The following is a 23,318-nucleotide window of genomic DNA, read 5'->3' on the forward strand; positions in this document are numbered from 1 at the left end:
ACCGCCCGGCTCCCAGACATCTGTGTTTTAAAGAGGTATTCTCAGTGCTGATTTCATGTTTCATACTGAAGGAATAAATTAAGTGATGTCTGCTTAGTTCACGATTAAGGATCTGGTATATCTTATGTACATTGTTCGTCTTTATACCATCTTAAGAAATTGATTGGGGATCACACATAGCAGTGCTTAAGGGTTGCTCCTGGGCCAGTTCTGAGTTTTCTGGTGTGACTCCCATAGGTTCAGGGGACTGTGTTGTATCAGAATGGAACACAAGACTATCTGCACACAAAGCCCCAACTTCATTCCTTTGAATTAGCGCTTTGGTCCCAGCAATAGGATTTTTTAAAATCCCACTTTACAGAAGTCATTGGGGTTCCATTGTCTCAAAGATACCCCAAAAATCTTTGTGGGGCTAGAACCCAAGTCTTTGTTTTCTTGCTTCCTGTTGAGGAAGTTTGCCCTGACATACTGAGGCCTGGGCAGCATATTAGCAAACCAGGAGAGAGAGAAAGGCCACAGCCAGATAGCACCACTGGTTTGAGAGTTAGAGGTCCCAGTTTCCTGTGGCAATGTTTCTCAGTCCTGTTGAAGGATTTTGCTCTTAAGTTTGTGGCCCATGGCTGGCAGTGCCCAGGAGTTGTTCTTTACTGCTGCAGAGAGAGCCTGGTGGCACTAAGGTCCAAAGACAAATGCAGATCGAGAATCGTTTAGCTCCTGGACTATTGGTACTCTGAGCCCAAAGATGTTATTTTTGTTGCTTAAAAACTCCCCCTCCACCATCCCCCACTCCCGAATTCAGGAACATGCTTTATAAAAACTAACATGCCTACAGTAACTGTTACAGGCAGGCAGTTTTTCAGTTCCACATCCACCACCAGCATCCTGCCATTTCTCATGGCCTGGTCTGCTCCCCTCACACCACTTTGCCAAGTTTTTGAGAAGAACTTTATTAGAGTTTGGTCACAGGTTTATAATAGTGCTTATAGCTTGGTGTCGATTGTAACCTCACAATCCACAGAACCCTTAATCTGTGATCCCTGCCACCTCCCATCTACCTCTCAATCTTGTAATCTGAGTTATGTAATTCAGGATCAAGGGTTTGCTGTCATTTGAAATCATCCATTCCCTCACCTTGTTTCTCTGTGTACCACAGATGGGGATTTATTCCTCTAACTTACTTAAGAGAGGACTGGCTCTAGTTCCATCGAGTTGTAACAAACCATGAATATATCTTGTCTTGTGACTGCTTAGTATTGTGTGTATGTATACATACCATGGCTTCTCCAGCCACTGATCTATCCTTGGATGTTTGCAATGTTTCCATACTCTGGTTATTGTACTAAGTACTTCAACAAACATGGGTGTGCCTGTCTTTTCAAGTGAGTGTTTTTGCATTTGGAGTTTGGGGTAGAAACCAAGAAGTGGGATCGCTGGGTCATTTGAAAATGCTATTTTTCTGAGAAATTTCCTTTGACAAAGGCTGTTGTTCATAGAGGTTTGTTGTAATTCTGTTGTTAAAGTTGCTGCATTTGGAAGAAGGAAAAGAACAGAATAGGATTTCAGAATATGAGAATAAAACATGCTATTTTTTGCATATAGCTTATTTGTCACCCAGAACCTAGTAATTACTTTTATCTTAGTTTCCCCCTTTTTATTACTTGTCTTTAATTATGCTCATTCCAGAAAAATTAAGAAGTTGTAAATAGATTAGTCTCCAATATAAACAGGTAACTACTTTCTATAAACCATCATATCCTTCCAGTAACTGCCCATACATGACTGAGTAGACTTATGGGCACATCACAAACAGTGGATCTTACTGCTCATTCTGTCCAGTAATAAAAATGATGTACTGCCTTTTGGTAAGGTTAGATTATTTTTTAAAAATTATTCAAGAAGAAATGAGACAGATCTGGAGTAAATACCCTGCCCTACAATGCAGCTCTCATTTCCTGTTCTTTAACAGCAGATTGTGTGGGCTTTATCCCAGTGCATGCAAGATAATTTCCAGCTTCAGACTGTCTCACTCAACTGTGATTTAGTGTGGACATTTGCTGGAATAGCATAAGTCAGATCAGCTCTTTTCAGAGGGGTCTGTTTCTGGTAGATGGTTCCAGAGAGTGATTTGCCTGGAAATAGTGACATCAGGCTCTGGGAACATAGTGTAGTTTATGATACAGATAAACCTGAGAAAGAGTAGAGTAGGTTCACCCTGCAACCCCATGGATGACATAATAGTGCTTTCATGCTGTTGTAGCTGCCTTTGCCTACTTCTCCCTGCAGCAGGCCAAATCAGAGGGCTTTGCAGTTTTGCAGCACCCAGTGCAGGTCCCATCTATCCATTAATGCTACTATCACCATCCAGAATTCCTTCAGGGTATTTGTCTAGCCAGAATATTCACTTGTGTAGTTTCTTCACTGGCCTGTGCACTTTGTGTATCGGAGACTATATTAGTCTCATCTACCACAATCACTCAAACTTAAAACATCACCCTTGAGTCTGCATAAGCAATCTAACTTGGAGCTGCTGAATCAGTTTGCACAAGCATTGATGCTGGTTATAGCGATATACTTAAGTCAGAGTAAAAAGAGTCCACCTCATAGGTGAAGTATATTTGAAGGACTCAAAAAAGGGGACAATGATTGATTGATGAATTGGTAGAATACACTCTTGGAGGCTGAGCCTTTAAACTTTAGATCTCTATTCTAGTGTTTTATTCTCTGCTCTTTTTTTTTTTTTTTTTTTGTGGTTTTTGGGTCACACCCGGCAGTGCTCAGGGGTTATTCCTGGCTCCAGGCTCAGAAATTGCTCCTGGCAGGCACGGGAGGACCATATATGGGACGCCGGGATTCGAACCGATGACCTCCTGCATGAGAGGCAAACGCCTTACCTCCATGCTATCTCTCCGGCCCCGCTCTGCTCTTTTCTAACTCTAGCTAGTCTTGTCTTGGTTAAACCTAATGGTCACATTAGCAAAAATCATACTTAGCATATTTCAAAGATGCGGTAGAGTGGAAAGGTTTGCAATTCTGGATTTAAAACACATTAAAGTGTATGTTATTTGATGTATTTAAAATTATACAATAGTCACATTATGAAGTCCCTGGGGGTAGTTTTACATTTTTAAAAAATAGCATAATTTCAAAGATGAGGGACTTATGCATCAAATAGTTGATCCATTAAAAGGTTTGTCCAGAAGAATGTGGTCATTCTCACTCGCATTTGATTTTTATTTTGTTTGCATGTCTCTTTTCTCTGCTTTATATTGTTTGTTTTGCCTCTTGGTTTTCATCATCTGACATTTTCAACTTCAGTAAAGATAAAGGAAGCCTTCATTCTTTATTTCAATGCCTAAAAAGGTAGAAATACATAGATTTAAGGCATTGATGTTGGGTAGCAACAGAAAAAGATTGTTTGGAAGGCCAAAGAGGTATCTCTAGGAGGTGTCTCCAGGGCCCGAGGCCACGCATTGCTCCAAAGTGGAGGACCCAGCACTGTGGGGGAGTTTCTGGTCTGGAGTACCTGTGATTTTCGGAAGTAATCATCTGACAACTGGCTTTTTAGCCTCAAATAGCCTCTATCTCTAGCAGCTGTGGGTGAATCGTGGGACCACAGGGGATGCCAGAAATCAAACCTGGGTCCATCCCATGTCACCAGTGTGCAAGGCAAATACCCTATCGCTGTCCTATCACTCTGGCCCCTTCAGGACACCTTAACACTCTTTGGGAAAGCTTATTGCATTATGTAATTTTATCTGCTGTTGCCACTTTGGCCATTTTACTGGCTTGATCGCCAGATCACCAGGGAGTTTTTCTAAATTTTCTGAGTTGAATGCTTAGAAATAACTCCCTCCTCCCTGTCCCCTTTTTCTCTGGTATCTGGCATCTGCTCACCTTAGATGTGTCATCCTGTGAGCCTAGGCACCTCTCCTGTTTTTCTTTTTTTTAGTTTTGGGCTACATCCAGCAGTATTCAGAGTTTACTCTGGCTTGAGGTCAGGAATCACTCCTGGTAGGGCTCCAGGAGCTGTATGGGATGCAAGGAATTGAACCCTGGTCAGCTGCATGCTAGGAATATGCCCAATTCACTGTACTATCACTCCAGCCCCAGAACTTGTTTCTTATGCCGGGCATTAATTGCTTTCTATCCTGCCTCTTCTAGAACATGCCAACAACCTTGCCCCTTCCCGGTACTTACCTGCCCAAACCAAATGTTTGTCTCCAGATACTAATCTTGAAGACAGAGGATTCCTCCTGGCTATAGATCACCGGATCATAAATGGGTTCCATTCTGATAAACTGTAGCTGATAGCCTGCTTTTCAGGAATGACTTTACAAACCATTGAGATTCTGGGTGGTGGGATGTCTCTCTCTTCCCTTTTCCTCCTTCTCTCTCCTCCCTGTCTCTTCCTTTTCTCTTCCTTTCTCTCTTCCTGCTCAGCCCTATACAGCCTGCTGCCCAAGACCTCATTTGTTGTCCTGTACCGCCACTTTCCCATTCAGACTTGTGCCCTAGCAAATTGGTCCTGCCAGCCTCCCAGCCAGAGCAGCAACCTCCTTTGTTTTATCTAAAAAACATAATCTAAAGATTGGAGTGCTAATACAGCAGGTAGGTCACTTGCTTTGCCTGGGTTCAATCCCCAGTATCCCTGGAGATAAGCCCTAAGCACCACTAGATATAGTCCAGAAAGCAAGCAAACAGTAACCATAATGCACAATTCAAGTGCAGCAGACTCTGGGTCATCTAGAGAGATGGCACTTAGCTGTCCTGGCTGCTGACCAGGTAGGGCTGAGAGGTACCCTTGAAGGCTGTGGCTAACGTATTATGTTTCTCTCCAGTGAGATTTTCTTGTGCACTGATGACCATAAATCAGATTATTATATCACCTCCTGACTAGTGTGTAGCAAAAGACACATTTGCCAGATCCTGTTTCTTTTTTTCTTTCTTCTTTCTTTTCCTTTCTTATTTTTCTTTAACAGTAGAAACACTTCCATATAATCTTTGCACATTATTCAGGAAGAAGAGTGTAAATTGAAACTGGTTATCTTTAAATGTGCTATAAGAGCACATTGTTGTACTAGGGTGCTTGGTCTGGTCTAAAGGCAGTGTCTCCGTTTTTTCTCATTGCAAGCTGATGTTAGGAGTGCAGGAGGCATTTTGCTGTTAGTGTAACCTGACAGTGTACCATATGATGGTATGGTCCCTCATGGGTCTAGGGAAGTAGGATTTTGTATGTACGCTGTGAATAAGAGTTGGCATTGCTCATGGCAGGAAGTGGTTACTGAAACTGCAGACATCCATTTTCCCAATGCACTATCATGTATCCTGTCCATCTTCATAATATCACAATGTGAGCCTGTGAGAATTTTATTAATGTGAATTAAATTCTGTACCAATTATCAGTTGGTGGACGAGTGAGTCGAGAATTAAATTACACTCGCCAGAAGATTGGAGAAGAGGCAATGTTCAATCCTCAACTCATGATTCAAACTCCAAAAGAGGAAGGTGCCAACATTCTGACGACGGAGGCACTTCAGCAGCACCTGGACTCAGCACTCCAGGCCAGCAGGGTCCATGTATATATGTACAACAGGTAAGGGGGCCCTGGGAATACACCTAGGCAGTGTATTTAACAGGTTCACTAGATATGTAGCCTTTGACAAATCTAGATTTGTTCTTTGTTAACCAAGCAAATGCCTTATTTTGTAGTGTGTGTGTGTGTGTGTGTGTGTGTGTGTGTGTGTGTGTGCGTGTGTGTTTTGTCTAGTATATTGGCAGATGTGTATAATTCTTCAGGCAGCACTATTCTGAAAATGTTTTCTTGCTTTAAAGTATTCCTGAATGAGTACAGTGGTAATGATCTTTAGTCAACTTAAATCTTAAAACCAGGGGCCGGGCGGTGGCGCTGGAGGTAAGGTGCCTGCCTTGCCTGCGCTAGCCTAGGACGGACCGCGGTTCGATCCCCCGGCGTCCCATATGGTCCCCCAAGAAGCCAGGAGCAACTTCTGAGTGCATAGCCAGGAGTAACCCCTGAGCGTCACAGGGTGTGGCCCAAAAACCAAAAAAAAAAATAAAATCTTAAAACCATTGTGGAAAGAAGCAAGTTGCATTCTTTGTTCTCATTACAGATATTGATGGTTGGGTGTTTGTCACAAAAGCAAATAGAACACCTAGAGGCACTAGTGATTTTTGCCCAGAGGTAGATGGAATAGGGCAGATTCACACACACTTTACAGATACCACCCTTTAGATTTGTACTTAAATTCAATAAAGTTGTAGGAATAGTCATTAAATAAATAAAATTTAATAACATTTTTAACGTAAAGTCATTAAACAGATTCTGGACAAAACTTCTATTCATTTTTCTTATATAAACTAAGGACAGGAATAGCATTTTGTACTCTAGTATTTAAATCAAAGATGACATTTGAAGCCTTGACTGATAAAATTGATGAATTATGCTAACTCTTCTTCCTGAAAAGTTCTAAATAATCTGTGTTGATGCTATGAAGAATAAAAATGTGCTGTTTGTAGATGGGCTCATGGGTCACTGAATGGATAGATGAGTAGATGAATTGGTGGAATGAGGGCTGGATTGAAGGTTGATAATGTAGGTCTTGTTTTCAAAGCTGACTGACATTCTAGTTACAAGAGGAAGGACAACAGTGCACATAACCATATACCAAGTCAAACAAGGCAATTCCCACTTCATGTCAGATGTCAAGTAGGAGCTCTGACCAGTAGTACTCAGTAATATGAGCAATACTCAGAGCAATGTTTTCAACCTTTCTAGGGCCTCTGGTAGAAATTGGTCATGAGGGTGGTTGAAGACCAATGCTCAAGAGCTCAGGTGGCAGTAGCCAAGAGGACTTGCTGAAAAGGTGGCATTTTATCAGTGGTCACAAGGATGGAAATGCTCCACAGGGAAGATCACTCTTTGGATGACTGGATAAATAGAGCAGTTTAGAGGGAGATCTTTTTGGTGGGAAGAAGTGGGGTAGTAGTAGTTGGGGGACTCTAAGATGCAATGGATGGAACTGGGTCTCCTGCATGCATGATAGAACCTGGTCTCCCACATGCAAGCTCAAATTCTGCCATGAGCTCTTGGCCCCTAAGGGAAAATTTTTCTATTTGTTCTCTTCTCTTGGATGGTCCATCCTTAGCTTTTTTCCAATTTCTTTTCTTCCCCTTAAATCAGGATCCTCCCTAATGCAATCAAAGCGACTAACCTTGCATAGCACTCTTCTGAAGATACCAGAATTCTCCATCAAAGGAGTTATTGACCAGTACTTGGTATCATTTTCAGAGGACATGAATAGAAAACTAAAATAAGAACTCAATTTTTTTTTGGTTTTGGGCCACACCTGGTGATGCTCAGGGGTTACACCGGCTATGCACTCAGAAATCACCCCTGGTTTAAGGAACCATATGGGATGCCTGGAGATCGAACTGGATCCATCCTAGGCTAGCACAGGCAAGGCAGATGCCTTACCGCTTATGCCACCATTCCGGTCCCATGAATTCAATTTTTTTTGACAGAATTTCCAGCAGGAAGGTTTTCTTGAAACACTGATAAGGGCATTATCGGCTCATAAAAATAAGCCAGCAGTATTTTCCCACTGTATATACATTCATATATTATAGACCTTAGTAATTTAGACTCCTTGTTTTGAATTTTTAATAATTTAGTTCTGAATTATCTGCCCTGAAGTTGGTTAACATATGTAGAAAAGCAGATTAATGGTATGTAGATTATTGGGTGAGCACTTGAGAAAAGAAAAATGTTTTTTAAGTACTTTGGTGTAGTGTTCATTTATGTAAATACCCTGTGTGTAAATTACAGTTTGATATTATCCCTTCATTCAAGCAAGCTTGTTGGGTCTCTATTTGACAAAAACTCTCCTTCCTTGAGCAGATACTCAACAGTGATAGAAATTGAGGTCCTCATTTATATATAATATGTAGTTTTGATTTTAACACGGATTTCCTTTCATATGCTGAGAACTTTTACCTCTTGTTTTTAGGCAATGGAAATTGGAACATTTGTGTTACAAATCTGGAGAACTTATCACAGAGACAGGCTACATGGATCAGGTGTGTTTGTTGTCATTTGCTAAAAATTCATAAACACCCAACTGTGTGTGTTAGGCTAATTTGTGACCTATTCTCTTTGCATTTGACAGATAATAGAATATCTTTACCCTTGCCTAATTATTACACCTTTGGACTGCTTTTGGGAGGGTGCAAAGCTACAATCTGGGACAGCATATTTACTGTAAGTATGTCATCTTGTTTTCTGATGTCTGTGATTTTTGAACTTTAGCAGATAACTGCATTATGATTTATTCCGTTTCAGTTTTGTGTAAGAAATTAAAACATTGAAATCCCATGGTCATTTTTTGAGTGAATAGTTAAGGAAAGAAGCATCAGCAGAATGTTTCTCCTCTTCAAAAAAAAGTTCTGTAGCCATCATTAAATTTCATTCACTTTTACCAATCTATTTAAATGCAAATATAATGCAAATTGTCTCCTAAGTATGTGTGATATTTAAGTCTTTAAAACCTCCGGAAGTTTTGTAGGGTCAGTGCTCTGATCTTGGTTTTTGTTTGATTTTTTTTTTTTAAGAAGAGAGTACATGTCAGAACTAAATATTTGAGTTAAAGTTCAAGTCTATTCTATATAGTAAAAAGCTAACCCTTTTTTGGAATCACATTAACAAGACCTAAAGATGAAGTCTTCTATCTTTCAAGATCGTCACAGAATCTGCAACACAGTTTAGTGGTTGTATGTAATGAACACCATGTCACTTAAAGAATCATTGTTAATCACTATAGACATTTTCAGTTCATTATGCAAGAGCTAGTGCTTGGGTTATTGTTTCTCTCCTAGCATGCATATATCTGCAAAAGCAATTTGCAGTGGCCATACCCTGACCTTAAGGGTGCAGTTTTAGATGGGAAATAAGGGGTTTTGTGTTTTCTGGTTGAGAGATTCTGAATAATGACTTCAGCCTGGTTAAGCAGCTACAGTGTGGTTGGAACCACATAACAGGCAGCCAAAAGCCTTTCTGGTCTGTCAACAGCACAAATTCAAAAGTGAGTGTGGGGGAAGTGTCCTTGATGGCCTTGGTGGCCAAGGCAAGTGGGGCTCTGTGGGGTCGACTGCCAATGTGTCACAGCAATGACAGAAGTATGGGATTACGAAAGGTAATGGAGATTAAATATTTTGATCAGTGACACTTATGAAGCATTTATTAGGCTGATAAGTGCTAATTTTACCCTCATTTTCTCCCTATTATTTTGTGTCTCAGCAGTAACCATTGGCTAACTTTGGTTATAGGTATAAATTATGGCATCTGGCAAATAAAGCGTCTTTACTCTATCATCATTTGTAAGTTTGTCTTCCTTCTGTGTTCCTGAGCACATCTAGGTTTATCATGTAAATGTGCCAGAAAGGGGCATTTGTTCTCTGTGCCATACTACAGAGTTGTGACATTCCCAAAAAGCTTCATGCAGTGTGGCTGCAATCTTGTTATTTCACTAAGGGTTTGGAAGCTTCGTTTCTCATCTCACTCCCTAATTTCTTTCACAGAGGTAAGCCCCCTTTGCAGTGGACAAACTTTGACCCCTTGGAATTCCTGGAAGAGTTAAAGAAAATAAATTATCAAGTGGACAGCTGGGAAGAAATGCTGAATAAGGCTGAAGTTGGTCATGGTTACATGGACCGGCCCTGTCTCAATCCGACTGATCCAGACTGTCCAGCCACAGCTCCCAACAAAAACACAACCAAAGTAAGTACGGTCATCAGTTCTTCTCTAGAGGAGCAGAGAAAGAGACTTAGTGGTTTGTCCCATTTTTGATTCTGATCTTTTCATTTTTTTAAGATTTTGTTCCTTGCAATGGTCTTTTGTTTGTTTATTTGTTTGTTTTGGGTTTTTTCCCTCCCTATAATACTAAGTTTGTTTATGGAGCTAAATTTTGCTGTAAGATTTGCCATACTCCTCTCATTAGCCTTGTTATAAGTGTTCTCTTGGAAACAAACAGGCCCTTAATGCACTGAATTTTAACAAGGCATGTGACCTGCCTACTAATCCCTGTAATTATGTGGCTGTCTTTCTGTTTCAGCCCCTTGATATGGCTGTTGTTTTGAATGGTGGATGTCATGGATTATCCAGAAAGTATATGCACTGGCAGGAGGAACTGATTGTGGGTGGCACTGTCAAGAACAGCGCTGGAAAGCTGGTCAGGTAATCCTGCATGCAGGACAATGGTGGCTTCCCACTTCTGTCCCTTTCTGAGAAGCAACTACCCTTTTGACATTTGCACATTTGTTTGTATCAAAACTTCACTGTTGTCTTAGCTCACTATCCAGTTTTAAGGGATATTAGTAGGCCAGGCCACTGCACTTTATCACTTTAGCACTTGAGGTGATGTGACTAGGCAAGAAACGAAACATTGGTTGTAATGTCTAGAGCTAGATGTTGTTGGCTAAAAGAGTGGTAAGGACCAACCTTGTAGCTAGCCACTGGGCAATGCCTTTTCCCTGTTGTGATAACAAGAAGCCTATTAGTTACATTTGGGGTGTATCTGTGAAAGGTCTGTAAGATCATATCTGGATCATAGTCCATTGGCTATTCTGCTCTTGGAAACTTGTGCTCTAGGGTGGAGAGACTAGATGAAAATAAGAGTGTATGAAGGGGTTCTCACTGCAGGGGATTGCATCTGGGATCCTAACAGTGTCCTTTATGCCACTATCACCACACAGAGCCCAGGCCCTGCAAACCATGTTTCAGCTCATGACCCCCAAGCAGATGTATGAACATTTCAAGGGCTATGATTCCGTCTCACACATCAACTGGAATGAGGACAAGGCAGCTGCCATCCTGGAGGCGTGGCAGAGGACATACATGGAGGTAAATCAGGGCCTTTGTGTGCCCCACGTGTTTGTTTTTGTTTTGGGGCCACACAAGTCAGTGTGCAGGGGTTACTCCTGGCTCTATACTCATGAGTGTCTCCTATGGAATGCCAGAGATTAAACTCAGGTTGGCCACATGCAAGGCAAGCACCCTACTAGCTGTACTATTGCTCCAGTTCTTTTTAATCTGGATATAAATTCCTCAATACAAAAGACTTCTAATAACCTTTAAAAAAACAACCTTGATTTTCACTAGGCTTTATTTTTAAAAGGTTATAAACTCAGTGGACTAGAAACTTCCCCCTTCTCCTTGGTGGTGAAAATGTTCAGATATCCAAGTGGTGCTGATTTTAAGTGGGAAGTCCTGACATAGTCCAAGTAGCCAGCCCTTAACCTCAGAGCTCAGGCGTAATAACAGTGTTTAAGAAACAACTTGCTTAGCAGGACACGGCATCTGGAAAACATTAGCAAGGCATGGGCTCCAGTCACAGCTGCAGTCCCCGGCTCTGGTCACATGACAGGAGGTGGCCTTTGTTTCCCAGGCAGTGACCTCCCCTGAGCTGCCTCTGACCTTTTGAAATTGGACAGGAGATGAAGGTGGGAGGGGTATGTGGAGGAGCCGGTTGCTCTGGAATACAGGGAGTTGGTGGGGCACAGATTGGCTGTGGGGTGTACACAGAGTAGCAGAAAGCTGCAAAGAAAGCAGGGGTCACAGAGCTTTCATTGCATTGGGGTCTGTGGCCAGCAGCAGCATGCTTCTATTCCATTAGCAGTAGCCCTCATTGTCATAGACTCATAGTCATCTCTGAGCATCAGTGGTCCAAGGTCCCTAAACCATAAAGAAATTTCCACTCTGAGAAAAATGTGGATTGCGGAGGAGGGAAATGGGGGACACTGGTGGCAGAAAAGTTTCACTGGTGAAGGGTGTTGTCCATTCTATGACTGAAACCCACTATGAACATTTCTATAACCAAGGTGCTTAAATAAATAAAAAGAAAAAAGAAAACTGTGGCCTGGGTTAGTGACCTTATAACTTCAGGGCTTTCTTGTTGAGCTCAATGACACATTGGTTCCATGTGGGGATTTATCCTTGTGGCTTTGCCCACAGGTGGTTCACCAAAGTGTCGCCCCAAACTCCACACAGAAGGTGCTGTCCTTCACCACCACAACCCTTGACGACATCCTGGAGTCCTTCTCCGACGTCAGCGTTATCCGCGTGGCCAGCGGCTACTTGCTGATGGTAACAGCTGATTCATCTTTCCTGGGAGTAGGGGGCTGTGTTTCATTTTGTAGTTTTTACCTTTCCATGATCACGCCTGCTTTTTAACTGCTCTTAACACCCACGTGCACCAAAGACTGAGAGAGCTCAACTTCGTCATGGTTTATAGCGTGGTCATGTGAAGCAATTTCCCCCCCCATTTGCAGTCTGTCCACCTTTGATTTGTATCATTTTGTGTGATGTCTGTAATATAAATTTTTGTTGTTGGATTTCATAAGTTATATCTTTTAATTTGGGGATGATGGGTGGGGGAAAACATTAGAATCCCTACACATTCTAATGTTTGGCTTTGTTTTGTGTCTCCCTCTCCTTTTCTCCCCATCCCCCCCCCACCCATCCCCACTGTTCTGCTTGCAGCTTGCCTATGCCTGTCTAACCATGCTGCGCTGGGACTGCTCCAAGTCCCAGGGTGCCGTGGGGCTGGCAGGCGTCCTGTTGGTTGCACTGTCAGTGGCTGCAGGACTGGGCCTGTGCTCATTGATCGGGATTTCCTTTAATGCTGCAACAACTCAGGTACTAAAGGAACAACCCAGATGGTGTGTGTGGAGATGCGTACTTCCCCAGACATGGTTCTGCCACCTTCCGTTTGTCCCTATCACCTCACTGGCCTTCCAATAGGATTGAGTTCCATCTCTGAGCAGGTTAGATAGATAGCGTAGAGGTCAGTGAATTGTTGATGAGATGGCAGGCATACTTTCCTTACCAGTGGACTTATCACTCATTGTTCTGGCCAAAGTTTGAGTGGACATTTGAGGACTCTGGGGCCCATCTTATTGACTTACTGATGTCACGATTCTTGGGTTGGGGGTAGAGAGTTGCCATGTCATGATTCTTGGGTTGGGAGTAGAGAGTGTCCTGTTAACCTTGACACTAGTTCAAGATTTTGAACCTGGCTCTAGATGACTTAGAGTCCTCATTAGTGAGAGTACTTTTCTAAAAAGGAAAATTTAAAAACATACAAGATGAAAAAGTTTAGACTTCTAGGATTTACTGACAGACTGAATGAACTCCTTCCCGCATGAACTCAGGAAAGTTGCCCTTGGCTCTGTTGATAACGTTTTTATTGAATTAGGACTGGTCAGAATTAGATCTCATCTAATGCCATTGTGTTCTATTTTCACCACAGGTCTTGCCATTTCTTGCTCTTGGCGTTGGTGTAGATGATGTTTTTCTTCTGGCACATGCATTTAGTGAAACAGGACAGAATAAAAGAATCCCTTTTGAGGTAATAAAAAACAGAAAAACTCAGGGGAACAGCCAAAGACCCCTCTCTCACCAAGTAACCATTATCTTTTTTTTTTTTTTTTTTTTTTTTTTGGTTTTTGGGTCACACCTGGCGGTGCTCAGGGGTTACTCCTGGCTGTCTGCTCAGAAATAGCTCCTGGCAGGCACAGGGGACCATATGGGACACCGGGATTTGAACCAACCACCTTTGGTCCTGGATCGGCTGCTTGCAAGGCAAACGCCGCTGTGCTATCTCTCCGGGCCCAGTAACCATTATCTTATACATAAACCATGAACACCAGACTATGTCGAAAGCATTGAATATTTTTCCATTCCCCTTTTTGTGGATAAGACAGAGATACCCCTACATTGTACCTTATGCCAATGACATAGCCCTCTGTTATTCTTTTGTGTTTTTTTTTGTTTTGTTTTTTTTTGTTTGTTTGTTTGTTTTTGGTTTTTGGATCACACCCTGAAGCACTCAGGGGTTACTCCTGGCCCTATGCTCAGAAGTCTCTCCTGGCAGTCTCAGGGGACCATATGGGATGCTGGGATTTGAACCACAGATCTCTGCATGCAAGGCAAACACCTTACCTCCATGCTATATCTCCAGCCCCTGTTATTCTGCTTTTTCACTGACAATGTGAGTTATGCAGCTCTCAGCACTATCATATCTCATCCCCAGGACAGAACCGGGGAATGCCTCAAGCGCACAGGAGCCAGCGTAGCCCTCACATCTATCAGCAATGTCACTGCCTTCTTCATGGCTGCACTGATCCCCATCCCTGCACTCCGGGCCTTCTCCCTCCAGGTGAGTGTCTGGGCTCGAGATCAGGCTGAGGGTGGGCCCTGGTTTAGCATGAGGACTCCTGTCTGCTTTTGTCTGCAAGTGTGCTTTTTTATTTTCCTACTGCCTTGAAATGTGACTGCATGTCTGATCATTGCATGTTTGATCTTCCATGTGATGCCTCTGGAAGCAATGACCTTATAGTCTCTCGGTTTAAAAAGAAAAAAAAATGGGGATAGGGTGGGGCTTCTTACCTCTTTTCCAAGCTTAACAGCTAATGTTGTGACCTCCAGTGTCCCTGAGGCCTGTTGCCTACAAAGTTGCCAGTTGCCTTTTATTTTATCATTAGACCAGAATGATCCATCACCCTGGGGTTCCCAATTTCTCACTCTGGGTAGTCAGCTCTCTTCTGTGGCACATCATGGATCGGATCCAGCCCACTTTTGGGTCAAACTGCAGCTACACTCAATTCAATTTTCATCTTTATTTCTCTACCTCTGGCTGCCCCTCCAGGGCTATATCTTGATTTACCTGAAGCAGCTTTACCAAAAGCAACGGTTTAGTGCAGGCTCACTGACAACAGTGCAGGCACAAAGATGAGCATGAGGCAGAGTCTTAGACTTAGACGGTGCAGTGGGAAAGTGGGCTGCCACTCTCCTCAGCTCTTGAGCTAGATGCCCCTTTCTGTTCTTCTCTGTCCCTCTGGTCTCAGTCAGATGCTCAGGAACAGGCATAATCCCTCTCCCTTTTTCAGAGCTCCGCATTGTTCTGCTTTCATCAGTCAGTGCTTTTACTTGTACACTATCCAGATATCTTTCTGAGGAAGAGCCTGCTTTCGTGGAAGTAGGGGTGCAGCTGTGGGAAGTTTTGGGACAGCCTACTTCAGCTACTAACTATGGTCTCTGGAGTCCAGAAAGCAGTGGAACTGAAGCCAAGATGGGCTTCCTCAAATCTGAAACAGTTTAGGATTTTTATGAAGTTTGTAAAGTAAATTCAAATAATTTTTATTTGTTTCTGGGCCACACCCAGTGATGCTCAGGAGTTACTCCTGGCTATCAAACCTGGCTAGGGGGATTATATGGGACTCTGAGATCGACCAGGTTCGTCCTGGATTGGCTGCGTGTGAGGCAAATGCCCTACCACTGTGCTATCGCTCCGGCCTCGTAAATTCAAATCTTAATGTGTTGGCTGTTGTGAAGTAACATTGAAGAAACATAAACTTTTCCCTTTTGTCTTAAGCTATGAGGATGTGTAATTAATAAGACAACTTGTATTTAAAAGAAATGACTTTTAGTGTTACTTTTTAAATTGTTAAAATTGCCAACTTACCAAGGGAGCAAAAAAATAAATAAAACAATAGATTTCCATTTATATTTTTGTCAACATGTTTTAACTTTAAGCCTTTGTTTTCGAATCTGTTTCTATTAATTAGAGATTAGTAATTAGTAAGACCTGAGCAACTAATGATCCTCCTACATTTGAGAAACTTAGTGATGTTTACTGGTTAGCATATAATGCAACATCAGAAAGTTGGGGGTTTTTTTGTGTTTTTTTTTTTTTTTGTTTTGTTTTGTTTTTGTTTTTGAGTCACACCCAGCGGCACTCGGGTTACTCTGGGCTCTGTGCTCAGAAATCGCCCCTGGCAGGCTTGGGGGACCATATGGGATTCCAGGATTCGAACTGCCTTCCATCCTATGTTGGTTGTGTGCAAGACAAATGCCTTACCACTGTGCTATCGCTCCGGCCCCCATCAAAAAATATTTTTGCATTGTACCACTTGAGAGCAAAATTAAGAAATGTCCACTAGATTGCTGGCACACTGAAGCTTGTTGCACAGGCCCCCTGCCCTGCCCTGTGTTCTGCAGGTTGGGCTGTGTAGAAATTACTCCAGAGGCTTCCCAGTGGGTCCTCCCTCTGTGTCTCCTTTTCTGCTTGCCTCTTCTCTACTGTCAGTCTGCTCAGCCTCATGGTCTTTCTTTGACTGTCCCTCTCATTTTCTCCTCTCCTCTCTCAGTAAACACTGATTGATGATTCATCAAGGCATACTCTTCTTTAATGATATCCTATGGAGTGGTGGTCTGAAAAGCTCCATGAATTTTTCTCTCGCCTTTTAGAAAATCCAGTGCACTGTGCTCTTTCAAGGTAAGCACCTTATTGAGATGCAGTGAGTACTGTCCACTCCACAGTTCTGTCTCCAGACACTGGAGTAGCCCTTTATATAACTGAGCTTCCAGAAGTGTCATTTATTAAATAATAGAACAGCCTCCTATGACCCTGGCTCCTCCTCGTCAAAAAGCAAAAACAGGAAGAAATGTAACAGAGTTAAGCACTCTTGGGATCCTTGGAATAGCCACTAGCAATTTTATATCTGTCCTCCTTTCAGTGTATTGACATTTGAAATTAACCACTATACCATTTCTCGCCTTATATGAAATGATTCTGGGTATTCATTTATGTTTAGAGGATTAAGAAGTTCCTTACTTTAAACCTCTAAAGGGTCAAACCCAAGCTAAAACTCAAGCTATTTCTGTACATTTTCCCCAAGGGAATATTTTCTGCTGTGACACTTGAATCAATTTTGTAATATTACCAATATGAATAAAATTTCCCAAAGAAAATATCACAGATTTTCTTGTTGATATCTATCTGTGAAAATACCACACCTTGGCCAGAAAGCCATGACACTCTCACCCGTGAGTCTTGGGGACTATGGCTTTGTTCGTATCTGAACAATATTCCTTCATGCAAACTCCCAGAATGTATTATTGTTCCTAGTCCCTTGGTCAAATCCAAGGTCCCATACAGCTTTGAATTCAGAGCTGCCACGGGCTACACTCTTGGCAGGGAAGGGAGGGAACAGTTTCTTCTAGTGCAGTCATCATTATGACTGACCAAGTCTTAAAGTCTCCTTTTCAAACTGTCACATGATTTTGGTGCCATCCTTGCCTTACTAAGAACACCTTGCTGTTTGTTTTTATTGTATTAATACCTTTTGTTAGTTTCTTGTAAGAAAATGTTCTCCCTATATACTATCTGCCATGGAAAGAAAGGGCTTTTAGGTGGGGTCTGCCACAAACAGATTGTGATTCCCACCACAAAGATAACAAGATCCCCACCACCACCAACACCATGTTCTCCTGTGAGCAAGCTGCTGACTCTGTTCCTCTGGACTAAGGATAGCATTGCTGTTGTGTCCATAACACTCACCCCATGCCCAGCTAGCTGGCTATATATCTTTCATTTCTGCCCTTGTTTTCTGGAATTTTCATTCACTGAGATGGGCCCAGAGCTATCTGCATCCATGGCTTAACAAAAGGAAGATGGAAAGGATCCTCCTGCATTGAAAGTTTCCCCAAAAGTATAGAGGCTTGGGCCTATCAGAGGCTTGAATCTGACCTTAGGGGCCCATAAGGTCAAATTAAAGGTTCTGACCCACCACACTTTTCCCCTTGTATGCTCCCAAGTTGCTGTTGGTTTGAGAGCTAGTTTGGAATTCACTTGATGTGGTAAGGTGAGCTTACTCTGCAGCTTGTGCTCTCTTAGGGATAATGATGTCAGCACAGCAGTAATGCATATCCAGGTTGCTGCAGGAACCAAACCTGACCCCCTCCTACATTGTCCATTTCCTCCCTGGTTCTGCTAAATCCCTGCACAGTGGTGTATCCACCACTACATAAAGGCAAACCCCTCGTTCATATATGTATAGACATGTTTACTCCCTAGATGAGACCTGCTCAGTATCAGTGCATAAGATAAGTGCATATGTGGCACCAGGGATGAAATCTTAGGCTGTTACTGGTAAAGCAGTGCATCTCTGGTTCCATGAAAAAAATAACTATCACTGCAAGTAGAGGAGTAAGCTGGTATATATAGTCTTGAAGGTTTCACAAGAAACTCATTGTTCTAGAACCTTGGCTTGCTGTCTCACCTGGAGCAGAAATATGGTCATGATGCTGAGCCCTTTGGCATGGTTTGTGATGCAAGGAGGTGTTTTTTTTTTAGAAGTTTTTAGAACTAAGCAAGAAACTCATTTCTAAATTTCGGGCAGCGTTGGGCTGATTTCTTGGTTACTTTGCATTCCACTTGTCTCTTTTTTGTTGCCCTGCTTCTATCTCTGCCTCTCTGAACTGACAGCCTGTGTTGACTTTCCCCTATTAACGGCCCAACTGTGTAATTTTTACTAGGTCAGCGGGAGATTTGCCAAGGCACTGCAGCATTTAGCCCCATGTTTATTCTAGGTTATAGAGTGACTTTTGAATCTGTACTTACTTATTCTGCATACTATAATCACACACAAGAATTTCTTTTTGCTTAACTCTCCTTGACCTTTGCTGTTCTGAGCAGCCCCAGAGGCTGCTCCGGGGGCTATGTGGAATGTGCCTTTTAAAAACCTCAGGGGACATGTTTGAGTTTTTATTTCATGTTTGAAAGGTGACATTTGGATATAATTGGTCCTTTCATATATGAATCCTCTCAGTAGAAAATCAGAGCTGCATGAACTCTAAGAAATGTTGAGAGGGAAATGTTCCTTTCTGTCTTAAATTCAAACATCTAAGTATCTAACTTTGTCAGTTTGCTATCAGTTACTGGCAAGATGCTAGTTGAGCTCCTCTGGGTTCATGATATTACCAGAAAAAGAAAGGGTCAGGGTGAAGGCCACCTGCTGTGTTCAGAGACTGTCTTAGTGATGAAAGAAGTAAAGTAATGGGTGATTTGAATATTGATTTTAGGTGTGGATATTTCAGTAAGAGAGTAGAAAAAGGACTGGGTCAATAGTACAACAAGTAAGGAATTTGTCTTGCATGCAACTGACTCAGGTTCAATTCTCAGCATCCCATATGGTCCCCTGAACCCACCAGGAGTGATTCCTGAACACAGACCAGGAGTCACCACCAGATGTGGCCCAAAAAATAAAAAAAGAAGAAAGTAATTTGCTGCATTTACCCTGATTTTTTTTTCCCCCAGGCAGTTACTTCCTGGGCTTGTGGTACATATGTTGCTAACCTTGGGTTTTGTTTGGTTTTGTTTTGTTTTCCCCTTTCTGCTCCTAGGCGGCTGTGGTTGTGGTGTTCAATTTTGCTATGGTTCTACTCATTTTTCCTGCCATTCTCAGCATGGATTTGTATCGACGTGAGGACAGAAGATTGGATATTTTCTGCTGTTTTACAAGGTACATTTTCTGGCTGCACAGTTTTGCACATTGTTCTGTGCAAAATTGTGTTTGGGAAACTTGAGTCTGTTTATTTCAGAAGGGGATTCAGGGACTAGGCTGGATGAGTACTGGAGGCCTGAGAGATGCACAGAGGAGTCTGCCCTGGGGAGACGGGGGGGGGGGGGGGGGAGGGCACTTGGCCTTCCTATTCTCATGAGCATCTTTCAGGCCACCAGTATCATTAAGACACAGCTCTCAGATTAGCGTAGTTTGAAAGTTGAAAACCAGTCATCTAGAGAAAAGCAGAGCCCACTAAATGTTCTTTTTGGAATTATACTTTGAAGAAGTTCATTTGTTTCTAATAAGCTTCATTGTATTTATTTTAATTTGGGGGAGGTGTATTTGGACCACACCTGGCCATGCTCAGGTTTTACTCCTGGCTCTGTGCTCAGGGATCACTCTTGGTGGTTCTCAGTGGACCAGATGGGAATCTGGGGGTCAAACTCACATGTAAGACAAGCACCCTTCCCACTGTACCATTAATCCAGTCCAAACTGGCTTCATTTTGCAAACCAGACTCAGATTTGCCCCCACCCCTCATTTGTTCTTCTTTGACTTCTTCCTGTTGATTTGTGCCCTAAAGTGGGTGATGCGTGTGGAATTTCTCATTTTTGCCCCAAGTTTAGAGATCTCTTGAAATGGGTCTGCCCAGAACAGAAGCCCCGAATCCTTGTTGGAATATAACAGCCAGCCTCTCCTCCTTTCAGCCCCTGCGTCAACAGGGTGATTCAGGTGGAGCCTCAGGCCTACACAGAGACGCAGGAGAGCAACTGCTATCCACCTCCACCCCCGTATAGTAGTCACAGCTTTGCACATGAGACACAGATCACCATGCAGTCAACTGTGCAGCTGCGCACCGAGTATGACCCCCGCACGCATGTGTACTACACCACAGCTGAGCCATGCTCCGAGATCTCTGTGCAGCCCGTCACCCTCACACAGGACACACTCAGCTGCCAGAGCCCCGAGAGCACTAGCTCTACTCGGGACCTTCTGTCCCAGTGCTCGGACGCCAGCCTGCACTGCCTGGAGCCGCCCTGCACCAAGTGGACTCTCTCCTCCTTCGCTGAGAAGCACTATGCCCCTTTCCTTCTGAAACCAAAGGCCAAGGTGAGCCAGCCAGAACCTCCTTCTCAGCAGTGGAAAATGGCTGTGGGTGTGTCTGGAATTTCTTTGTCCTTGGGCTTCTCCATATCTTCCTCAAAAGTCACCTACCCAGGCACGCCACACTTGCCTTGTATGTTTCTGACCTGGATTCTATTCCCAGCATCTCATGTGGTCCCCCAGGTCTTGCCAAAAGTAATTCCTGAGTGCAGGAGTAACCACTGAGCATCAGTGGGTGTGGCCCAAAAGCAACAAACCAAGTCACCCTGGTGTGCTCGAGGGGCTTTCTTCATGAGCTCAGCTTCCTTGGGAGGATGAGCAAGCGTCTTCAGAGAAGCTACTTCTATTGGGTGGGCTGATGAACCATCTGCAGAGCTTCTCTCGCTTCAGCTTAGCTCCTTCCATTTTAAAGTTCTTTGGGAGAAATGTGCCAATTCTGATTTCATGGTGTTCCCCATGGGGAATTTCCCTGGCATTGGTGGTTTCCAGTGTGCCAAGTTTGTAGGCCAGTGCTGATCTGCTCATGGGCCACAGAGATTCGAGAGAGCCAGTCTTCATGTGGTTCGAGGACAGATGTGAAGCAGAAGTCCTGTTCCTGAGTCTGATGGTCTCTTGATCTGTTGCAGGTGGTGGTGATCTTCCTTTTTCTGGGCTTGCTGAGTGTCAGCCTTTACGGAACCACCAGAGTTCGAGATGGGCTGGACCTCACTGATATCGTGCCCCGAGAGACCAGAGAGTATGATTTTATTGCTGCACAATTCAGATACTTTTCTTTCTACAACATGTATATAGTCACCCAAAAAGCTGACTACCCGAACATCCAGCACTTGCTCTATGATCTTCACAAGAGCTTCAGTGATGTGAAGTACGTCATGCTGGAAGAAGATAAACAGCTCCCCAAAATGTGGCTGCACTACTTCAGAGACTGGCTGCAGGGTAAGATACTCTGCTCTCCGTGCAGAGATGCCAAGGGCTCCTCACTCCATTGTAAGGGAAGCACTAACGTGTTCCGTTCGCTTCTCAATGTTGCCTAATATTATTGCCATGCCTCTCTTAAAGGAAGCCTCCCAAATCTTACTTTTCCCTATCAAATCATTGAACAGGTGGAGTAAAGGCCAAAGGACCTTGCGTGTAAATTTCTGCATGCATGTGCTGAAATGATGAAGTGCTTTGCCTTAGCTGGTACATAGTTTGGTGAGCATGTAGGGTCACAGTATAGTTTCCAGGCCAGCTCACCACCAAGTCACAGCTTGCTTCACCAGACAATTTTTGTTTCAATTTGTAAAAACACTTGAAAATTCCACGCTCCAAACCCCTTTGAATTTACATAGAAAGGAAACTTTCGATACCTATTCACATTATTTCATAAGCAGTCAAATCCTATTGTAAAACATGTTCCTTGCCTTCTTAGCTTGCTCTAAGAAGCTTTTCTTGGACATGGTAGCTCTTGAAGGATGTTTAAATTTACACTAATCAATGCTGACAGAATATGGATGTATTCCCGTGATTCCAAAACATCTTATTCATTCTGTGTTGATACATACAAGGTGAAGTGTAGAATTGAGATATTTATTCAATTCAAGCAAAAATGCTTCTACTAAGATACCCCAATAAATATGCCCCAATATTTTTGGCTTTAGTTATCCAACTGATCATCTTAATTTCCTAATTAGGTTTGTTTAAACACAGACTCTATTACTTTTAATTTATCTTGAAGCAATATATTTGTACATAAAGAGGAAGTAGTCATTTTCCCTTTGAGTTGGCATAAAACAGAAGAGTTCAGTAGTTTCTGGCCTTGATATGTGCTCCTAGAATGTTATTCATTCATGTGTGCCAAATTTTATCTTTATTTCTGTTTTGAGTAAGGCAAAGAGAGCATCATGACTTTAATACTTTTTTTTTTCAAGTATGCTCCTGAGATCTACTTGAAATTGCTCCAAATAAGATTTTGTACAGTAATTGGTGAAGCAGTGATTTTCAGATAACGAGTCAAAAGATCAGACAGTTGAGAGATTCCCTGCTTTCATTTTCCCCACTTGGCCAAAGACATGCAAATAACTTGCCAGGAATGACAAAGATCGGCAGTGCCTTCCAGTGTCCAAGCAAAGGAGGGTCATTGTAGGGCGATTCCAGTGTCTTCAACCATTCCTTTGGCTGTTCAATATGGCCTGTTAGGCTGGGTTTGGGGAGGGGCAAGGGGCATTGTCCCTAGGCAGAGCTGAGGACTAGACCTTTTATAGGATATTATAAATTATTCCTATGCTTTCATGCCTTTAAGGACCTAAAGCAGTTGGACTTCCATGCAAATCATGTTTTGGTTGCTAAGTGAATTACACCCACCTAAGACCAGCTAAGATTCATTCATGGTGTGAGTTGGGATCCCATGTAGTCCAAGAACTCTGCCTCAGTCTTAAAAGGTCCAGCAGAATCTGGAGCCCAGAATGGCTATATGTGGGTCTTGACTACCTAGACAATTCTCAGGCACACTGAGTGATTGATTGGTTTTTTTGTTCTTTTTTTTTTCTTTGAGCATAAATCACGTTTGGAAGTTCAGTTACCCAGAATCAGCTTTATGCAGTTTGTAAGTGCCAGGTCAGATTCTTATTGGTTTTGAATGGTAATTTCATACTGTTAACATGTGGTCTTTATTTCAGTTCTTTTCAGCTATTTTAGTTAATCAAAATATTCAAAAATTGGCCTGGATGCCATCTGTACACATATACACAGATATGGTGAAAGTTCGAGATAAAATCTTTGCTGTGTCATGTACAAGTATTGCTTGTTTACATTTTACT

At 42.7% G+C, this 23,318-nt stretch overlaps 1 protein-coding gene across 2 annotated transcripts in view; it reads left to right on the plus strand.

Moving 5' to 3' along the window:
- PTCH1 (patched 1) overlaps positions 1–23,318 on the plus strand; it is a 71,204-nt gene that overhangs the window by 26,393 nt on the left and 21,493 nt on the right. For both annotated transcript variants that reach the window (XM_049772181.1, XM_049772180.1), the window contains exons 3-15: positions 5,404–5,593; positions 8,025–8,094; positions 8,184–8,275; positions 9,592–9,790; positions 10,125–10,246; positions 10,765–10,912; positions 12,023–12,154; positions 12,551–12,706; positions 13,320–13,418; positions 14,103–14,228; positions 19,256–19,374; positions 20,124–20,526; positions 21,147–21,456. In XM_049772181.1, coding sequence (XP_049628138.1) covers positions 5,404–5,593; positions 8,025–8,094; positions 8,184–8,275; positions 9,592–9,790; positions 10,125–10,246; positions 10,765–10,912; positions 12,023–12,154; positions 12,551–12,706; positions 13,320–13,418; positions 14,103–14,228; positions 19,256–19,374; positions 20,124–20,526; positions 21,147–21,456 — 2,166 coding nt within the window. The remainder of the gene's footprint in view (positions 1–5,403; positions 5,594–8,024; positions 8,095–8,183; positions 8,276–9,591; positions 9,791–10,124; positions 10,247–10,764; positions 10,913–12,022; positions 12,155–12,550; positions 12,707–13,319; positions 13,419–14,102; positions 14,229–19,255; positions 19,375–20,123; positions 20,527–21,146; positions 21,457–23,318) is intronic.

The sequence above is a fragment of the Suncus etruscus genome, chromosome 4 (assembly GCF_024139225.1).
Source record: "Suncus etruscus isolate mSunEtr1 chromosome 4, mSunEtr1.pri.cur, whole genome shotgun sequence".
Taxonomy (NCBI): domain Eukaryota; kingdom Metazoa; phylum Chordata; class Mammalia; order Eulipotyphla; family Soricidae; genus Suncus; species Suncus etruscus.